This window comes from Rhagoletis pomonella, unplaced genomic scaffold (assembly GCF_013731165.1).
Source record: "Rhagoletis pomonella isolate Grant_MI unplaced genomic scaffold, Rhpom_1.0 Rhpom_scaffold_00008, whole genome shotgun sequence".
Lineage (NCBI taxonomy): Eukaryota > Metazoa > Arthropoda > Insecta > Diptera > Tephritidae > Rhagoletis > Rhagoletis pomonella.
This window is the reverse complement of record NW_023458562.1, coordinates 4,549,862-4,565,034: the sequence shown is the minus strand read 5'-3', so window position 1 is coordinate 4,565,034 and position 15,173 is coordinate 4,549,862. Positions and strand designations below refer to the sequence as shown.

Sequence of the window (15,173 nt, the reverse complement as noted above, 5' to 3'; positions counted from 1 at the left end):
TTTGTGTGTGAACTGTACAACGTCTCTGGTCTATCCAGCGTTAATGATGCTAGATTTCAAATATTTAATGATACATTCAGTGTCAGAAACACCAACGAGCCGTTTAAGAAAAAATTCCGGGCGTACGATGCGACAAATCTTCCTCCGTGCAAATCCGAATTACGTCAACATTTATTGAGAGCACATTATATAGCCACCATCTGGGCAAATGCACATCTGGAACGTCCTACATCTTTACTTCCCGAATACTGCGGATGGACAAAAAATGACAATAAATACAACTTCTTTTGGTTCGAGGGAGATCAACTTCCACGGTTGGTCAGTGATGTAGTCCAGGAATTAAACATCTCAGGTATTTATTTCTTCAATCGTTGTACTGATATTTCTATTCAGGACATGATTCTAATTATGCATGTTTATTCTTACAGAAGAAACTGAAGACGAGCTGGAAGATTCCGAGGACGATGAGCCAGACTACGATAACGAATAAAAAAATTACTTATGTATTACTATTTTTGTCGCATCTATTGCAGAGAAAATAATAAAATTATTCTACTTTATTATAGTATTTTTTCCTATAATTTTTCATTTCGTCAACAAAGTATATTAAAAATTAGTAAGAAACAAGTTGATTTGAACGTCTGCATAGTAACGGATTTTTGGATCTGGCAGGGCATTTGCACCCAAAATTTCGTCTGGCTTCAAACATATAGCCTCCTGAGGATTCAACCTATGATAATTTATAAAATTTAGCCTGGTTATTATAGTGTAAATAGTCCACTTTTAATCGCCACTTTAGCCGCGTCTGGCACCCACTTTGCACCGCCCTACCAGTCTGGCCATTTTTTTTCGGTTTCGGAGAAGTACCAACACTGATATCCCAAAATACCAGACTGGTTAAAATAGTGTAATTGATGTGTTTTTTTTGCATCCTTAAAAATCCTGGTGGCGCCAAAGCCACCCCTGGAGGGACGCCAGACTTTCAGCTAGTTTAATGGGCCGTCATAGCGGACTCATCATGAAAGTTCTAGCCTGGTTATATATGGTGTAACCAAAACCGTTGTCAGCTCTTGGACTATTATTGTTAGTTTCGAAAGAAAGATTCAATAAATAAATAAATACATTAAGGGTGAACATACCAAAACTGCGACACTTAGATTACTACCAGAAACAAACTAGTAGGCTTTGAAATTATTTTTTTTGTATTATATAACTTTGAAGTTTATATGTTATAATAATAATAATAATAGATTGGCGCTTACACATATGTTAGTGTTTGGCCGAGCTTCTCCTCCGATTTGTGGTGTGCGCCTTGATGTTGTCACACAAAGCGGAGGGACCTACAGTTTTACGCCGACTCCGAACGGCGATTGTATTTTTATGAGAAGCTGTTTTTCATGGCAGAAATACACTCGGAGGTTTGCCATTGTCTGCCAAGGGACGACCGCTGTTAAGAAAAAACCTTTTTCTATATTTTTTTCGATGTTGCTTTGACCTGGGTTTGAACCCAGGTGCTGATGAGTGAAAGCGCGCACTGCTTACCACTACACCACAGCAGCGATGTTATTAAAATTTTAAAATATTAGTTACTATTTGCTCCATATGCAAGTGATCGGTATTTTCATCGCACACGCGCCATCATGTTCTGCACGAATGCATCATCGACTTTACGCGATGCGCACAACTACTTTGTGTTGCACTCTTCAATATTTTTTACTGTTTCCCCTGTTTTCTTCAAGATTCCTTTGACAGTTGACCAACGTTCCCCAATAGGACCTAGCTCTGGGCTATTGGGTGGATTTCAGTCGTGAGGTACAAAATTGATGTTATTTGCATTATACCACGGCAATGTGTGTGTGGTGGCAGCTGGCCATGTCCGCCTAGAACAGTGGCCTACTACCTTATAAATTGATAACTGACAGAAGACGCGTTTTGAGGCACTCATCCCGATAAACTTAATCATTCATTGTCCCGGATGGGAAAAAAGGTTGCTCTTTCGGCCACAGGAACACATAACTTGCCAAACCATGTTTGTTTTTTGGAAATTTGGACTTCATTTTCAGCTTACATCTTCCAGGGGCATCTTGACGACTTGCAGCAGTATACAAATCTTGACCTGCAATATATTTTAAATTTTTAAAGCAGTAGGTTTCGTAGTCCATAACAATGCAGTTGTATTTTTTACTTTGGAATTCATACAACTTCCCACTGCGGGATTTCGTTGTAATATTCTACTTTGCGCCTCAGTCTGGCGCTGTTTGAGCTGTAGAACATCTCAATGAAGCTTTCCGCTTTACATTTTGTACGAAAAACTGCGATATCCGTACGGATTTTGCAACACAACGCGACAAAACCTTCGGATCTCGCGAAAACGCACTGAGGACCTTCCGTGCACTGTTTTTATCCCTTTGACTATGCTAACCCCCGCTCCCTGGTTTTCTCGTAACTGCCAGGCCTTATTTGTACCGATTAAAACCCTGCAAACTGTGGAATAGTGCAATCTTAAGTTTTTAGCAATTTTACGTGTACTTAAGGCCGGATCATTTATAAACTCGTGCAAAATGGTTTGTCTCGTTTCTAACTCGGTTGCCATTTTTAGCTCAACTAGGAATCAAATTCAAATGAAATTTCTTCTACGTCGCAACTAAGGTCATGGTCAACTTATGGTATTTGAATTTTAAAATATTGAAATCTTTTTGGGTAAGTTATAAGCTTCCCAACGTGTAGCAGTTTTGGTGAACACACCATTATTATACAAAAAAAAAGTGTGGCAATTGCTAGTCAACAGAATTTGAGAATGGTGATTTTTCTTTATGATGATAGAAATGGTGATTTTACAATTTTTAATTATTCCGTGTGAATATGATGTATACATATTGCGTTTTTTTCAGTTTTTATTTCAAAATTTCTATCAACGAGTAAAGATGACTGCAAATATTAATAAAAAACGAAGTGGAATATGGCATTTTTTGGGCGAATAAATGAAAGTTTTCCCTCTTTTCCCTACATACACCATTAGAACTATTACACATTTCTGTGTTATTAAAAGAACTAGCGAACGCAATAGCCATAAAAAATCACTTCAATTAAAAATCGCAATCACTCTTTTCAGTGATACTGATAATTTTTCCGTTATCTTACAGCATTAAACAAAATTGATATGGATCGAAGTGTGGACTCAATTGGTAGCTGCTCACTCGATGTAGACGCTGATTCAACAGATGTATCAGGTATATCATGCATATGTTGATCTTCCAATAATATTATACTGATGCACAAAAATTACCTTAATAAAAGTTAAATGAAATTGAAAGGCTTCTTTGTATCTGCAACTAACCTGTAACTAATCCACATTATTAAAATAGTTCAGTCACCCTCAGTAAGTTGCAACAGAATTTAATTAAAATTTAATGCAATACGCTTGAAAACTGTATTTAATGAAGAAAAATAAATAATATTTAAATTTTATTTTGGATTTTCGGGAATATTTAGCATCGAATACATCCCTTTTTAGTGTCCAACAGTAGTCAGTGGACTCCATAGATATATCCTGATGAACCCATCGCCGTGTTCGTCGCTAACGGCACCCACATTTTCAGGAAAAAATTTAAATGTGAGTGTAAGAAGTTTATCTTAAGCGACATATTGCATTCCATATTCTTGTAGGCTTATTGTGACCAACTGTTCAAAGTTTTCGGCTTTGTGGTTTTCAAAAAAATTACGAACAATATTTCGAAAACATGTCCATGCAGATTTTTCGATCGGATTAAGTTTTTCTTCAAACTGTTTATCAACCAATAGGTCTCTAATTTGTGGCCCTACAAATTTCCCTCCATTATTTCTGTTTTTTCTACGTCATTGACTTTTAACAGTTAGTTAACCGTAAATATAACAAAAGTTATCAGGATGATTTACATACACTCTGGGCATCTTCTTACGTTTATTAGAATCACACTTTTGTAAACAAAATACGCGTAATCTTTTCAGTCAATTTTTGAGTAAAATCGAGGGTAATTGAATAAAACTAAGTATGAGACTTATATGTGGTTAGATAGTAGTATCTAAAAAGATAACTTAATTGGTGACAGGTAATAAGATCAACGGAAATAAGGTCACCCTGGTGCGAAATGAAGTCAGTTGACATTATTACCTTTTCAAAAAAGAAATAAAATCCATTGACATTATTGCTTTTTCAAACATTAAATTTGCTTAGCGCGTACCCCGCGCGACCGGCGCGCCACACCACGTCACGCTACGCCCCCCTGTACATACCCTGCAGAAAATCTGACTAGCTCAGAACTAGCGTAGAACCAGACCTTTTGCCGACAGTACTAGTTCTAGCTCAATACCCAAGCAATGCTTTCAACTGTCCAGTTTTACGGCGATGTCATTAGCGGTGGCAATTGTCGCCCAGTGCATTACTTTGCAACTAGTTTTTAACCGATTCCGTTTTGGACAGTTTTTTTATAAGAAAACGTTTTTAAGATTCGATTTTTGAATATTTTTTTCTCGTTTTTTCCTTTCTGTTACAGATTCCACTTTTGTTACATATTTTATTAAAAAAAAAAAATATTGTAAGCTCCTCGCATCAATTTAGATTCATTAAATTTTAAAACTCACAACTGCCTCAACCGCGATTTAAACTCGCGACCAACGATGCTTGAGTCTGAGGTCTTCTTGCTGAACTACTTTCGTATTGTACGAGTAGTGAGTATTTGCAAATTTACACCGCAAGTTTCAACTGTCCCGCTCTGTACCTGTTTTGCACTTGTTCAGGGATAGTTCTGATATATGTAGTTCGGAACTAGCGCTTTGTCAGACTGTCTCTAAATACATACATGCATAACTACATATTCACGTAATCATTTTCCGCCTTCAGGTCTGAGGTTTCGGTCAGTCTTGCGTAAAAAATATATGCGATTAAAATGCACTAACCGTGTTAGTAGTCGATTCAATTAAGAGAACTCTCAGAAGTGCTGCTGGCCAATTTACAATTTGTACCTATGTATGTGCGTATGTAAGTGTTTGAAATTTTATATTAAATTCTAATAAGAAATGTAAACAAACGTCAAAAAAGAAAGAGTGGTGCCTATTTAATTCAGAAATCCCTAGGGTTACTTAACTCTGGGCCAGTTTTAAATGCTGCAAGACATTGTCTGGTTTAGGAATAAAACAATTTAACTCTGAGCTACTTAACTCTCTAATTATATATTTAAGTCTGGATGGTCTTATTCAGTCCTTTTAGGTGAATTTTTATCTAATAGTGCTGGGGTTTCTGATAAAAATTTAGTTTTAAATCAATTAATTTTTGTTTTTTCGTGAAAATGGTTAAAAATTCCAAGATAAGCATACCATCGGGTCTCTCTCATTACCAGGGCCGAAAAGTTTAAGCTTTTGCTTGGAATTGCTTATTCAGAGTTTCCAAGCTTAGGGGAACTTCGGGTATTGTGGTAAAGGAGTGTAATTTGGTATAGCCGCTATCTTTAATTCTGGCAAGTCTACATCTGATATTACCTTAACATATATTGACTTAAAAAAAAGCGGGGTTATAATACAGATATGAAGTAAAACCAGTTGGTATTCTTTAAGTCGCACAAAACATGTGATCCAAAATTTTAAAGTTTTTGTAACTTTATTTGTATAAAAAATAAATTGATTTAGAAAGAAAACTCTGTTAATATTGCAAAAAGTAAGTTTTGTATTTCGTTTATCAAGGCTCGGATAATAGAAAATTAATGTTTTTGCAGATTTTGTATGAGTTTGTTTGGAAATTTTGAAAATCGGCCAATGTGGTAAACAAGAGGCCGCTTAAGGTACTACAATACCACATTACACCCCATAAATAAATTTTTAATTACTTGAACACGACTTTTATTCTAGATGCCAAAAATAGGGGGAATCCGAAAATGGACCCAAGACAACATGATCACAGCTGCTTTATCGTAATGTGGTTCCAATTTTTGAAGAGGTATTTTTTGAATTCTTTTAAATTTTTTCAATAACTTTGTTTTTTTGAATATACATACTGTATTTCATTGAAAAATATTTTATAACTAAAGTTTCGCTGTTCTCGAATATAAATAATGGTTACAATAAAGCTTGTACATTTGTTACAGATCTCAAAAAACAAATAGCTATTCCACAATACCCGAAGTTCCCCTAATTTTAATGATCATGCTTATTTTGCTTATTTCAATGTATAAAGCTCTAAGTACGGAACTTTTCAGAAAACGATCAAGAAATAAATTGCTATTATTTCGTGTATGTGCATAGTAGTGTCCAAGGAGTTTTGACATCTGATATTTTACAGCCTGTTGTCTCACTTTTTCGTTCCGAAAAAATGGAACGGGCATATATGTATTTCTGTTGAAAACAAGAGTACCTTGTGCACTTCACAAACAAACTTTAGCAAACCATAGTAGAAAGCGTAGCAAATTTCTTAACAACTTTGTACTGATTAAGAAAATTTGGTTCAATAAATATTTTTTGACCATTTCTTTGGCGTTTTTTCATTCGTCGAAATATTTACAAATAATAACATAAAACAGATTTGGTTTTTATTAACCCTTAACTTCAATTCCATTTCTGTTGGGTACAAACATTTTAAACCAATGGTTTGTTTTTACGGGAAGGCACTGGTGCTATTGAGAACAATTTATCTCAAATGAAGAATAACGAATATTTAAAAAAACTTAAAACGACCAGAGGAGATCTTTATTATTTGAGAATATCAAGCAACACTTGATTGTCCACGGTAATTTTTCAATCCTTGAAATAAACCGAATAAAAAACATTAAACTGACTAAATTTGGTTGTTTTGCGAGCATATTTGCAAGCATATTTACCAATGTTTTAGTGCTTATTTAAGCGCTTAAAATGGATCTTTTCTTGCTTATTTTCTTCGGCCTGTGTGGTTTTCACGTTAAAAGCCTAATTAAGGACTTGGGTAGGTATTTAGTACTACGCTACCAAAAAAATTATAAACAAATTCCATCACGTAAATTTTTCGAGAACATAACTTATATCAATTTTCTTAGCGTTAACGCGCTTTACTAGCATTAACTTCGAAATTACATAAGTTTTTCTGATTTACTTTGTCACTTGAGGGTATTTTTAACTAATATTGTTAGTTTTCTAAACAAAAATTCAATTATACATTAATAAAATTTTGGCTTTTCATGCAAATCGGTAAAAATTCTTGAATATACAATTCACCAATAAAAAAATCTCGATGTCCTAAAAAAAGGTCATAGATGTATTTTAATATAACATACCCAGATATTAAAAAAAAAAAAACATAATTATTGGAAGGGGGGCCTGTGCTATAAAATCTACTTGGTAAAATGGCTCTAAATCTTCATATTTCCTCTAGTCTAATCATTTGAAGTGTTAAGACTCTATTTTGTTATTAGAATACTTAACTCAAGGAATGAAACCGAAACCGTTTTAAACCGTTAAGTTTTTCAAAACCGAAACCGAAACCATAGCCGTTATCTTGACCTGAAAAGGAATGAAACCGAAATCGTTTCAAGCACAGGTTTCAATCGGTTTCCAGAAATTTATAAAAATTATAATTAAAAATTTCTTTGAAATAAATGATTTATTTAACCAAAATCAGCAATATTTTGCTAAAATTATCGTTAAGTTGTAATCAGTATGGAAAAGTAAGTATATTTAATTTCTCCAAAAACAATCCTTGGAAGGTACATATTTATTTAATAAATAATAATGTTTTGTCAAACTTGTTTTCATTTTTTTATTCCAAAACCGAAACCGAAACATATTTTGAGGAACGAAACCAAAACCGAAACTGAAACCGGAACGTTACTTTGAATCGGTTTCATTCCTTGATTTAAATTAAAGTTTTTTTGTAATCCCGTTATCTTCCTTAAATTCAGAAACCTTTTTACGGTTGTCTTTTAAGGTTTTCCGTAACTTAACGAATAACCCTCCTAACCCTCATTTTATACAATAACTTTGAAAGCTGATAAGAACTAATGTGGCAGTATAGTTTCACACTTTGTTTACAGAAAAGAGGGCGCGTTAATAGTTGAAACAGAGTCGATTGTAAAGTTTAGCTTAATTGACAGATATTCAATATCAAAAACGGCAACCAACTTTATTTTGACTATGAATACGCCCCATGTCTTTATAATGTCTCTATTACTAGAAAGCAAAAAAGTTAAATGAATTATACCCTGGGAGGAAAATCTGTCCATGTAACAACTTTATATAGTACGGGAGCTAGCAAGGTTGTGAAAACGTCGTGAATTTCAGGACAGCTGGTTTTTTGATATTCGGTTGATTCGGTTAGCGTGGGAGCCATCTGGCCGGCGGTAATGGTAGCGTTGACTAGTGCGCATCGTATCTTTAAAAATGCTAATTTTTTAAATCATTTTTTTTGTAATAATATCCCAACGGTTTTTACCCTACATTCCCGCCCATCCGCACGAAGGGCGCAGTCCGCATGACGTACGGAACCAGTATTTTAAATTTTTGCGCCGAGTCACGATAGGCAGGAGTTTGTTAAGTGTCGAGATCTAAAACTGTTCAGCTACAGAACTAAATTCATCAGCCGATTTTATGTCTATATTTTAATGATTCATTTATTGAGAGAGGACAGTATCGATTTCTTAACGCTGAAAAGCAGATCTGATATATTAAACGTGCTGGAATGAGAGTTAAAATCCTGGCATAAGCAACGGAGTGGGTCGTGCAATTCAAAATTAGTTTTACAAGCTTTCAGAAATAGGGGGCAAAAGTGTCTTGATACCCGGGAGGGAACATTAAGGCTAACTTCGCCAAGAAGAAGCGGACTTGAAATTGAGCCTGTTAGTAATTTACAAACAAATAAGAAAGTCTAAGTTCGGGCGGAGCCGAACATTAAATACCCGGCGCAAGTATTAAATATTTGTTTCTTCACCTTTCCGAAACCTACCGCTAGATGGTAAGCCGGGGTGTATCAATTTTGAGTAAATTGGCGTCCTTCAATTTTGAAATATTGAAGTTTCAAGCATTTCTGAAATTTACCGTTATATGAAAAGCGGCCGTAATTTTAGTCCGATTTCAATAATTTTCAACGCTTTGCTTTCATGTGGCAAGCACAATAACCACACCGAGTTTGGTACAAATTGGTAGAACGGTTACCGATATACATATATGTGATCATAAGTGGGCGGTGCCCCGCCCATTTTCCAAAATTGTACCATAAAAGTATTTCTTGGTAAAGAATTTTTGCAAGCATCAATTTTGAATAAATTAGCTTCAATATTTACTGATTTATCGAAGATTTTATATTTCTCTAAATTACCGATATATGGGATGCGAATTAAAAGCTTTTTGGCCATTTGGTATGGTGTACCAAGGCCAACAACTGTGCCAAGTTTGGAAGAAATTGGTGCAGCGGTTACGAAGATATACACATGTAACCATAAGTGGGCGTGGCTACGCCCATTTTCCAAAAATTTATAATATTCTTATTTTTCGTCTAAAAATTTTTGTAAATATCAATTTTGAGTGAATAATCTTCAGTAGTTACTAAAATATCGCAGTTTTCGTATTTCTTGAAATTACCGTTATATGGGAAGTGGGCGTGGCTACAGTCCGATTTCGCCCATTTTCAATACCAACCTACCTTGGATTAAGGGAAACCTACATACCAAATTTCGTTGAGATATCTCAATTTTTGCTCGAGTTATCGTGTACACGGACGGACGGACAGACGGACGGACAGACAGACATGGCTTAATCGATTTCTTTTTTCATCCTGATCATTTATGTATACATTTGTCTATATCTATCTCGATTCGTTTTGGCTGTTACAAACAACCGTTATGTGAACAAAATTAGGTTTTCGTTAATCCAAGGTAGGTTGGTATTGAAAATGGGCGAAATCGGACTGTAACCACGCCCACTTCCCATATAACGGTAATTTCCAGAAATACGAAAACTGCGATATTTTAGGAACTACTGAAGATAATTCACTCAAAATTGATATTTACAATAATTTTTAGATCAAAAATAGGAATATTATAAATTTTTGGAAAATGAGCGTAGCCACGCCCACTTATGGTTACATGTGTATATCTTTGTAACCGCTGCACTAATTTATTCCAAACTCGGCACAGTTGTTGGCCTTGGTACAGCATACTAATTGACCGAAAATTTAAAAAATCGGACAATAACCACGCCCACATCCCATATAACGGTAATTTAGAGAAATACATAATCTTCGATAAATGAGTAAATATTAAAGCTAATTTATTCAAAATTGATGCTTGCAACAATTCTTAACCAAGAAATACGTTTATGGTAAAATTTTGGAAAATGGGCGTGACACCGCCCACTTATGATCACATATATGTATATCGGTAACCGTTCTACCAATTTGTACCAAACTCGGTATGGTTATTGTGCTTGCCACATAAAAGAAAAACGTTAAAAATTATTGAAATCGGACTAGAATTACGGCCGCTTTTCATATAACGGTAAATTTCAGAAATGCTTGAAACTGCAATATTTCGAAATTTAAGGACGCTAATTTACTCAAAATTGATACACCCAGGCTTACCATCTAGCGGAAGGTTTCGAAAAGGTGAAAAAACATATATTTAATACTTGCGCCGGGTATTTAATGTTCGGCTCCGCCCGAACTTAGACTTTCTTACTTGTTAAACATTACCCTTTGTGATCTATCATAGAAGTATGAAGAGATCCAACGTAGAAAATTAGGTGGAAGACCAAGAAGATGAAGTTTGTAGATGAGCAACGAGTGGCACACTTTGTCAAATGCTTTACTGATAGGATGAGATATAGGATGTTAATTCGAGTAAATTTGTAGAAGTTGATTTGCCCTTGCAAAATCCATGTTGACGATATGAAATGCTAGAAGAGATAGAATGCGTCAACTGATTTGTTATAATTGCTTCAAATAATTTAGGAATTGCAGAAAGCTTAGCTATTCCCCGGGTAGTTCTCCACTGAAGATCTGCTACCGCTTTTATGTAACGGGGTTATGAACGATTCCTTCCATATAGTTGGAAAAAACGCCCTCTTTGCGAGATAAATTAAATAACGCTGTTAACGGCTCATAGAGATAATCAGAACAATTTATAAGAATACAAGTAGGGATCTGGTCAGGACCATAACTGAAGGACCGCTTTAAGGATTTCAGATAAACTACTACATCATCGGGAGATATTACTGGGATATTTATTGAGTTCATTGGACATAGTTTAAAAGGATAGTCAATGTTAGCATGTGAGTTAATGGAATAATTGGATTTAAAAAACTGAGCGAAAATGTTAGAAATTGTTTGATTATCACTAGAGACGGTATTTTGATACTTCATGGCGGAAGGAAACCCACTTACATTTCGCTTGGAGTTTACGAAGTCATAAAATGATTTGGGGTTGTATATTATACGCCGTTTGATTTTACACAAGTAAGCTTTATAACACTTTGGTTTAATTCAAAAAACTTATGACGCAAAAGTGAGTATTTTACATAGTATGAGTGTAAACCGGTGTTTTGTGTAATCTAAAATAACGTGACTTTATGTTTTTCAAATTTCTCAGTTCTCTAGTGAACCATAACTGTGTTTGCTCTTCAGGAACATATATACGTTTAGGCACATGGTTTTCAAATAATTTATGTAAAGTAAAGTTAAAAAGTGCAACGGCTTTTTTTTGGCTTTAACTAGCTTTTAGAAACGCAGATTTATTATTGCCAGACATGTCCGTTGTTGCTAAAATTTTGCCAGACGTAATTTTTTATTAAACAAATTTAATTTTTCAACTCATTTTAGTAAAGCTCAAAATCCAATATGATGTTGTTTAAGTACTAATGAATCTAAAATTAATTTGCCAGACATTAATTCGGTTGCGAAAGCAAGAGCCCGACCGATTTAAAGGTTAAAAGTATTACGCTGGTAGTGAGGGAGATAGTAGCAAAATAGTGAATTTTCATAGGATTTTAGTATGAAAGCGGGACACTATAACTACTTATCTAACGTTATAACATTAATCTAATTATTGGAATATCAAAAATTATATACAGCGCCGAACAGAAATATTGGTGCAGTGAATTTTTCCCAATATATGCAAAGTTTTTTATTCTTATTTAATTTTGCATAATTTTTTATAAAAATATTGTTCATTCAACACCAGAAAACATAATAATAAAATCTCTAAACTTTGTGCAAAACTAGGAAAATTCATTAAATTTGCACACTAATTTGCAACTTTTTATTCAGATTTTTTAGAAAAATTCTAAGTATGCCCATTTATATATATTTATAGCCCATTCAAATTTAGTATGACATAGTGCAAGTTTGAAGTCGCTAGAAAATCGTAATGAGCAACACCTTCCACTAAAAAATTTGCCAAAAATCAACGCGTTTTTGTAGCAACTTTAAACTTGCACTATGTCATACTAAAATTGAAAGGACTATAAAACTGCAAACTTAGAATTTTTCTAAAAAATCTGAATAAAAAGTTGCAAATTAGTGTGCAAATTTAATAAATTTTCCTGAGTTTTGCACAAAGTTTAGAGATTTTATTATTGTTTTCTGGTGTAAAATGAACTATATTTTTATAAAAAATTATCGAAAACAAATTAGAGCAAAAAACTTTGCATATATTGCGAAAAATTCACTGTGCCAATACTTTTGTTCGTCACTGTATATATTTTTTTCAAATACATACGTTAAGGCAAATAAAAACTTAAAACATTTCAATAAACATCAACTTGTATAGTGTTTATTCCGAAAAGCAAGAGAAAAACACAAACATTTTGATGTTTATAACATTATTATAACATTTTTATATTTATAATTGTGTCATAAAAAGCACTGACTTACCACAAAAATGCGCACTGGATGCCACTATCCAATTCCTATGCAGAATCGCTTGCTGATTCCGAAAGTGGAGTATTTTTATCATAAATAAGTTTTCGAAATATTTGCAATTTCCCGTTATTCACCTTAAAAAAATGGGGTTCCAATTAATCACGCATATCTTATAAGAAATGTAGCAAATGAAAGGTAGAAAAACTCCCCAAAAACAGTAGGCATATATCTGTGTTCGTATGGAATAGTAGCTTATGTCGAGAAGCTGGCTTTAGTATAATGCGGCATTCCCTTTATCCTTTAAACGACAAGGAATTTTTGATGAGACTTAATAAGAATATTGACTTGCTAGTATCGGAACTATTTCTTTCGCGTTTATCTGCCAAAAGTTCTTCAACGGCTCGGCGCCAGCGAGTCATTCGCTATCGTATGCTGCGAATGCCGCACTATACTAAAGCCAGCCTTTCGACGTAAGCTACTATTCCATATGAACACAGATATGTATCAGTTTTCTATAAACTTAGTAGTTTTTGAGAAATTTATTCATCATTCCAGACTTTAAAAAAAAAAAATACTACTCTAACAGGGAAAAACTTCTATATTTTTAATTTTTTTTTCATTTGTATTAAAGCATGTTCCTTTACAAAAAATGAAAATCGATAGATGTGTGAATAAAAAAGTTGTGAATGGTCATATGAACATACGTAAAACGTATGTATGTACATCATAGCTCGGCAATTTTTGCTAGCGAGCAACGCCAGCGCGTATACGTATACAGAACAGTGTTGCCAGAACTTTTTGGACGAACCGGCTAAATTGGCAAATAAAACCGGCTAAAATGTTTCAACTAAATTTCATATGTTTTATTTAAATAAATCACGAGTAAAAAGACTATTTCTTGGAGAGAAGTTACAAATTCGAGCCGGAAAAAATTTTGCCAGCAAGAATTTGCAATTAGGAAAAACATATGATTGTGACACATGGTTGGATTTTTTGTCGACGATAATTTGAATAAACCAGTTCGTTGAATTTAAAAATTTACAAACTGGAGCGATTTTAAAATGAAAAATGTAAGTTAATACTTGTTTACTTAATTAATTTAGTTAATTCCAATGATTTGAAAGGTACTCGGCAAAAAAAAAACTATCTATTACTATTACTATCTGATATTTTGGGTGATAATTGTCTTCCCTGCAAGGCCTTTTCAGACTGACCGATTCTCAATACACTCAGATAGAAACCAATACACATAAAAAACGCTGTAAAAATTTCCCTTCAATTTTAAGGCAGTAAAACAACGATCTTAAGTTAACATCAACCGAGGCCATATGTTGACAAGGGATGCAAAATCACAGTTACACAAAAGAACAGGTCAGATTTTTCAGAAATCCCTTCAATTCTGATGTAAAATATGATGCCAAAAGACTGCAGATCTCCCAATTAGATGACCGGTCATATGACCGGCAGATGTCTCGTAGGATTCCCAGAGAGTTTTGCTTTACATAGCAATTTGTGCTCTTTTATTTTCATTTTGACTCACTTCAGTGTTGGTTCCTTTAATTCAAGTTGGCATTCGGTTTTTGGAATTTAAATAAGTTCTCAGCAAAAAAGTTTGTTTGAAAAAATACATATGGGTACATAGTGCTTGAAAATATCAATTTTTCCCCTTACCTTAAACCTTTGAGAGTGGGCAAAAATGATGTTTTGTAATTTAGGCAGAATTGAATATGCGCTATCTGGGAAGACAATATCTACATGTAATATTTATTCTGTTTGTTGGCACTATATCCAAACACAAACGAATCTTAAGTCTCTTAACAGTGAAACAATTTCTTATTTTCTTTCTTATTTATTTCTTTGCGAATACAACTTCACACTTAAAATTAAAACATTTATAACAAACATTTTATGAAGAAAATCCCTTCTTCATTTAAAATAAAAATAAGCGAAATCGGCCCAATTTCATACAACCCTGCCTGACATGTAAATTTTCTCCACGATAAGGCTAGTAGTCATTTCTAACAGATATTGGGTCGCTTAGTCAAAAATGGAAACATATATGATGCTTTCCATTTCCAGACAACCGGTCAGGTACGAGCATGATTTTTAATTTCGACCAAACTCAAATACATTGTTTGTTGGTCCAAATAATGACACACGTATTTTTTCTTTTGGCTCGGAAAAATTTTTTGGCCCAATTAAACGCGATTTTGTTTTTCAGGCAAAAATCGATTATTCGAATTGACAGTGAGAATTTTTTTTTAAATGCCCATAACTTATCAAAATTTAATAGATTCCAACAATGTTTTTACTCAAATGTCAGTAA

General features: G+C 34.0%; 1 protein-coding gene across 5 annotated transcripts in view; it reads left to right on the top strand.

Moving 5' to 3' along the window:
* The window catches only part of LOC118744127, a 230,360-nt gene that overhangs the window by 59,984 nt on the left and 155,203 nt on the right, over positions 1–15,173 (top strand). For all 5 annotated transcript variants that reach the window (XM_036476867.1, XM_036476864.1, XM_036476866.1 and 2 more), the window contains one exon: positions 3,144–3,230. In XM_036476867.1, coding sequence (XP_036332760.1) covers positions 3,161–3,230 — 70 coding nt within the window. In that variant the 5' untranslated portion in view covers positions 3,144–3,160. The remainder of the gene's footprint in view (positions 1–3,143; positions 3,231–15,173) is intronic.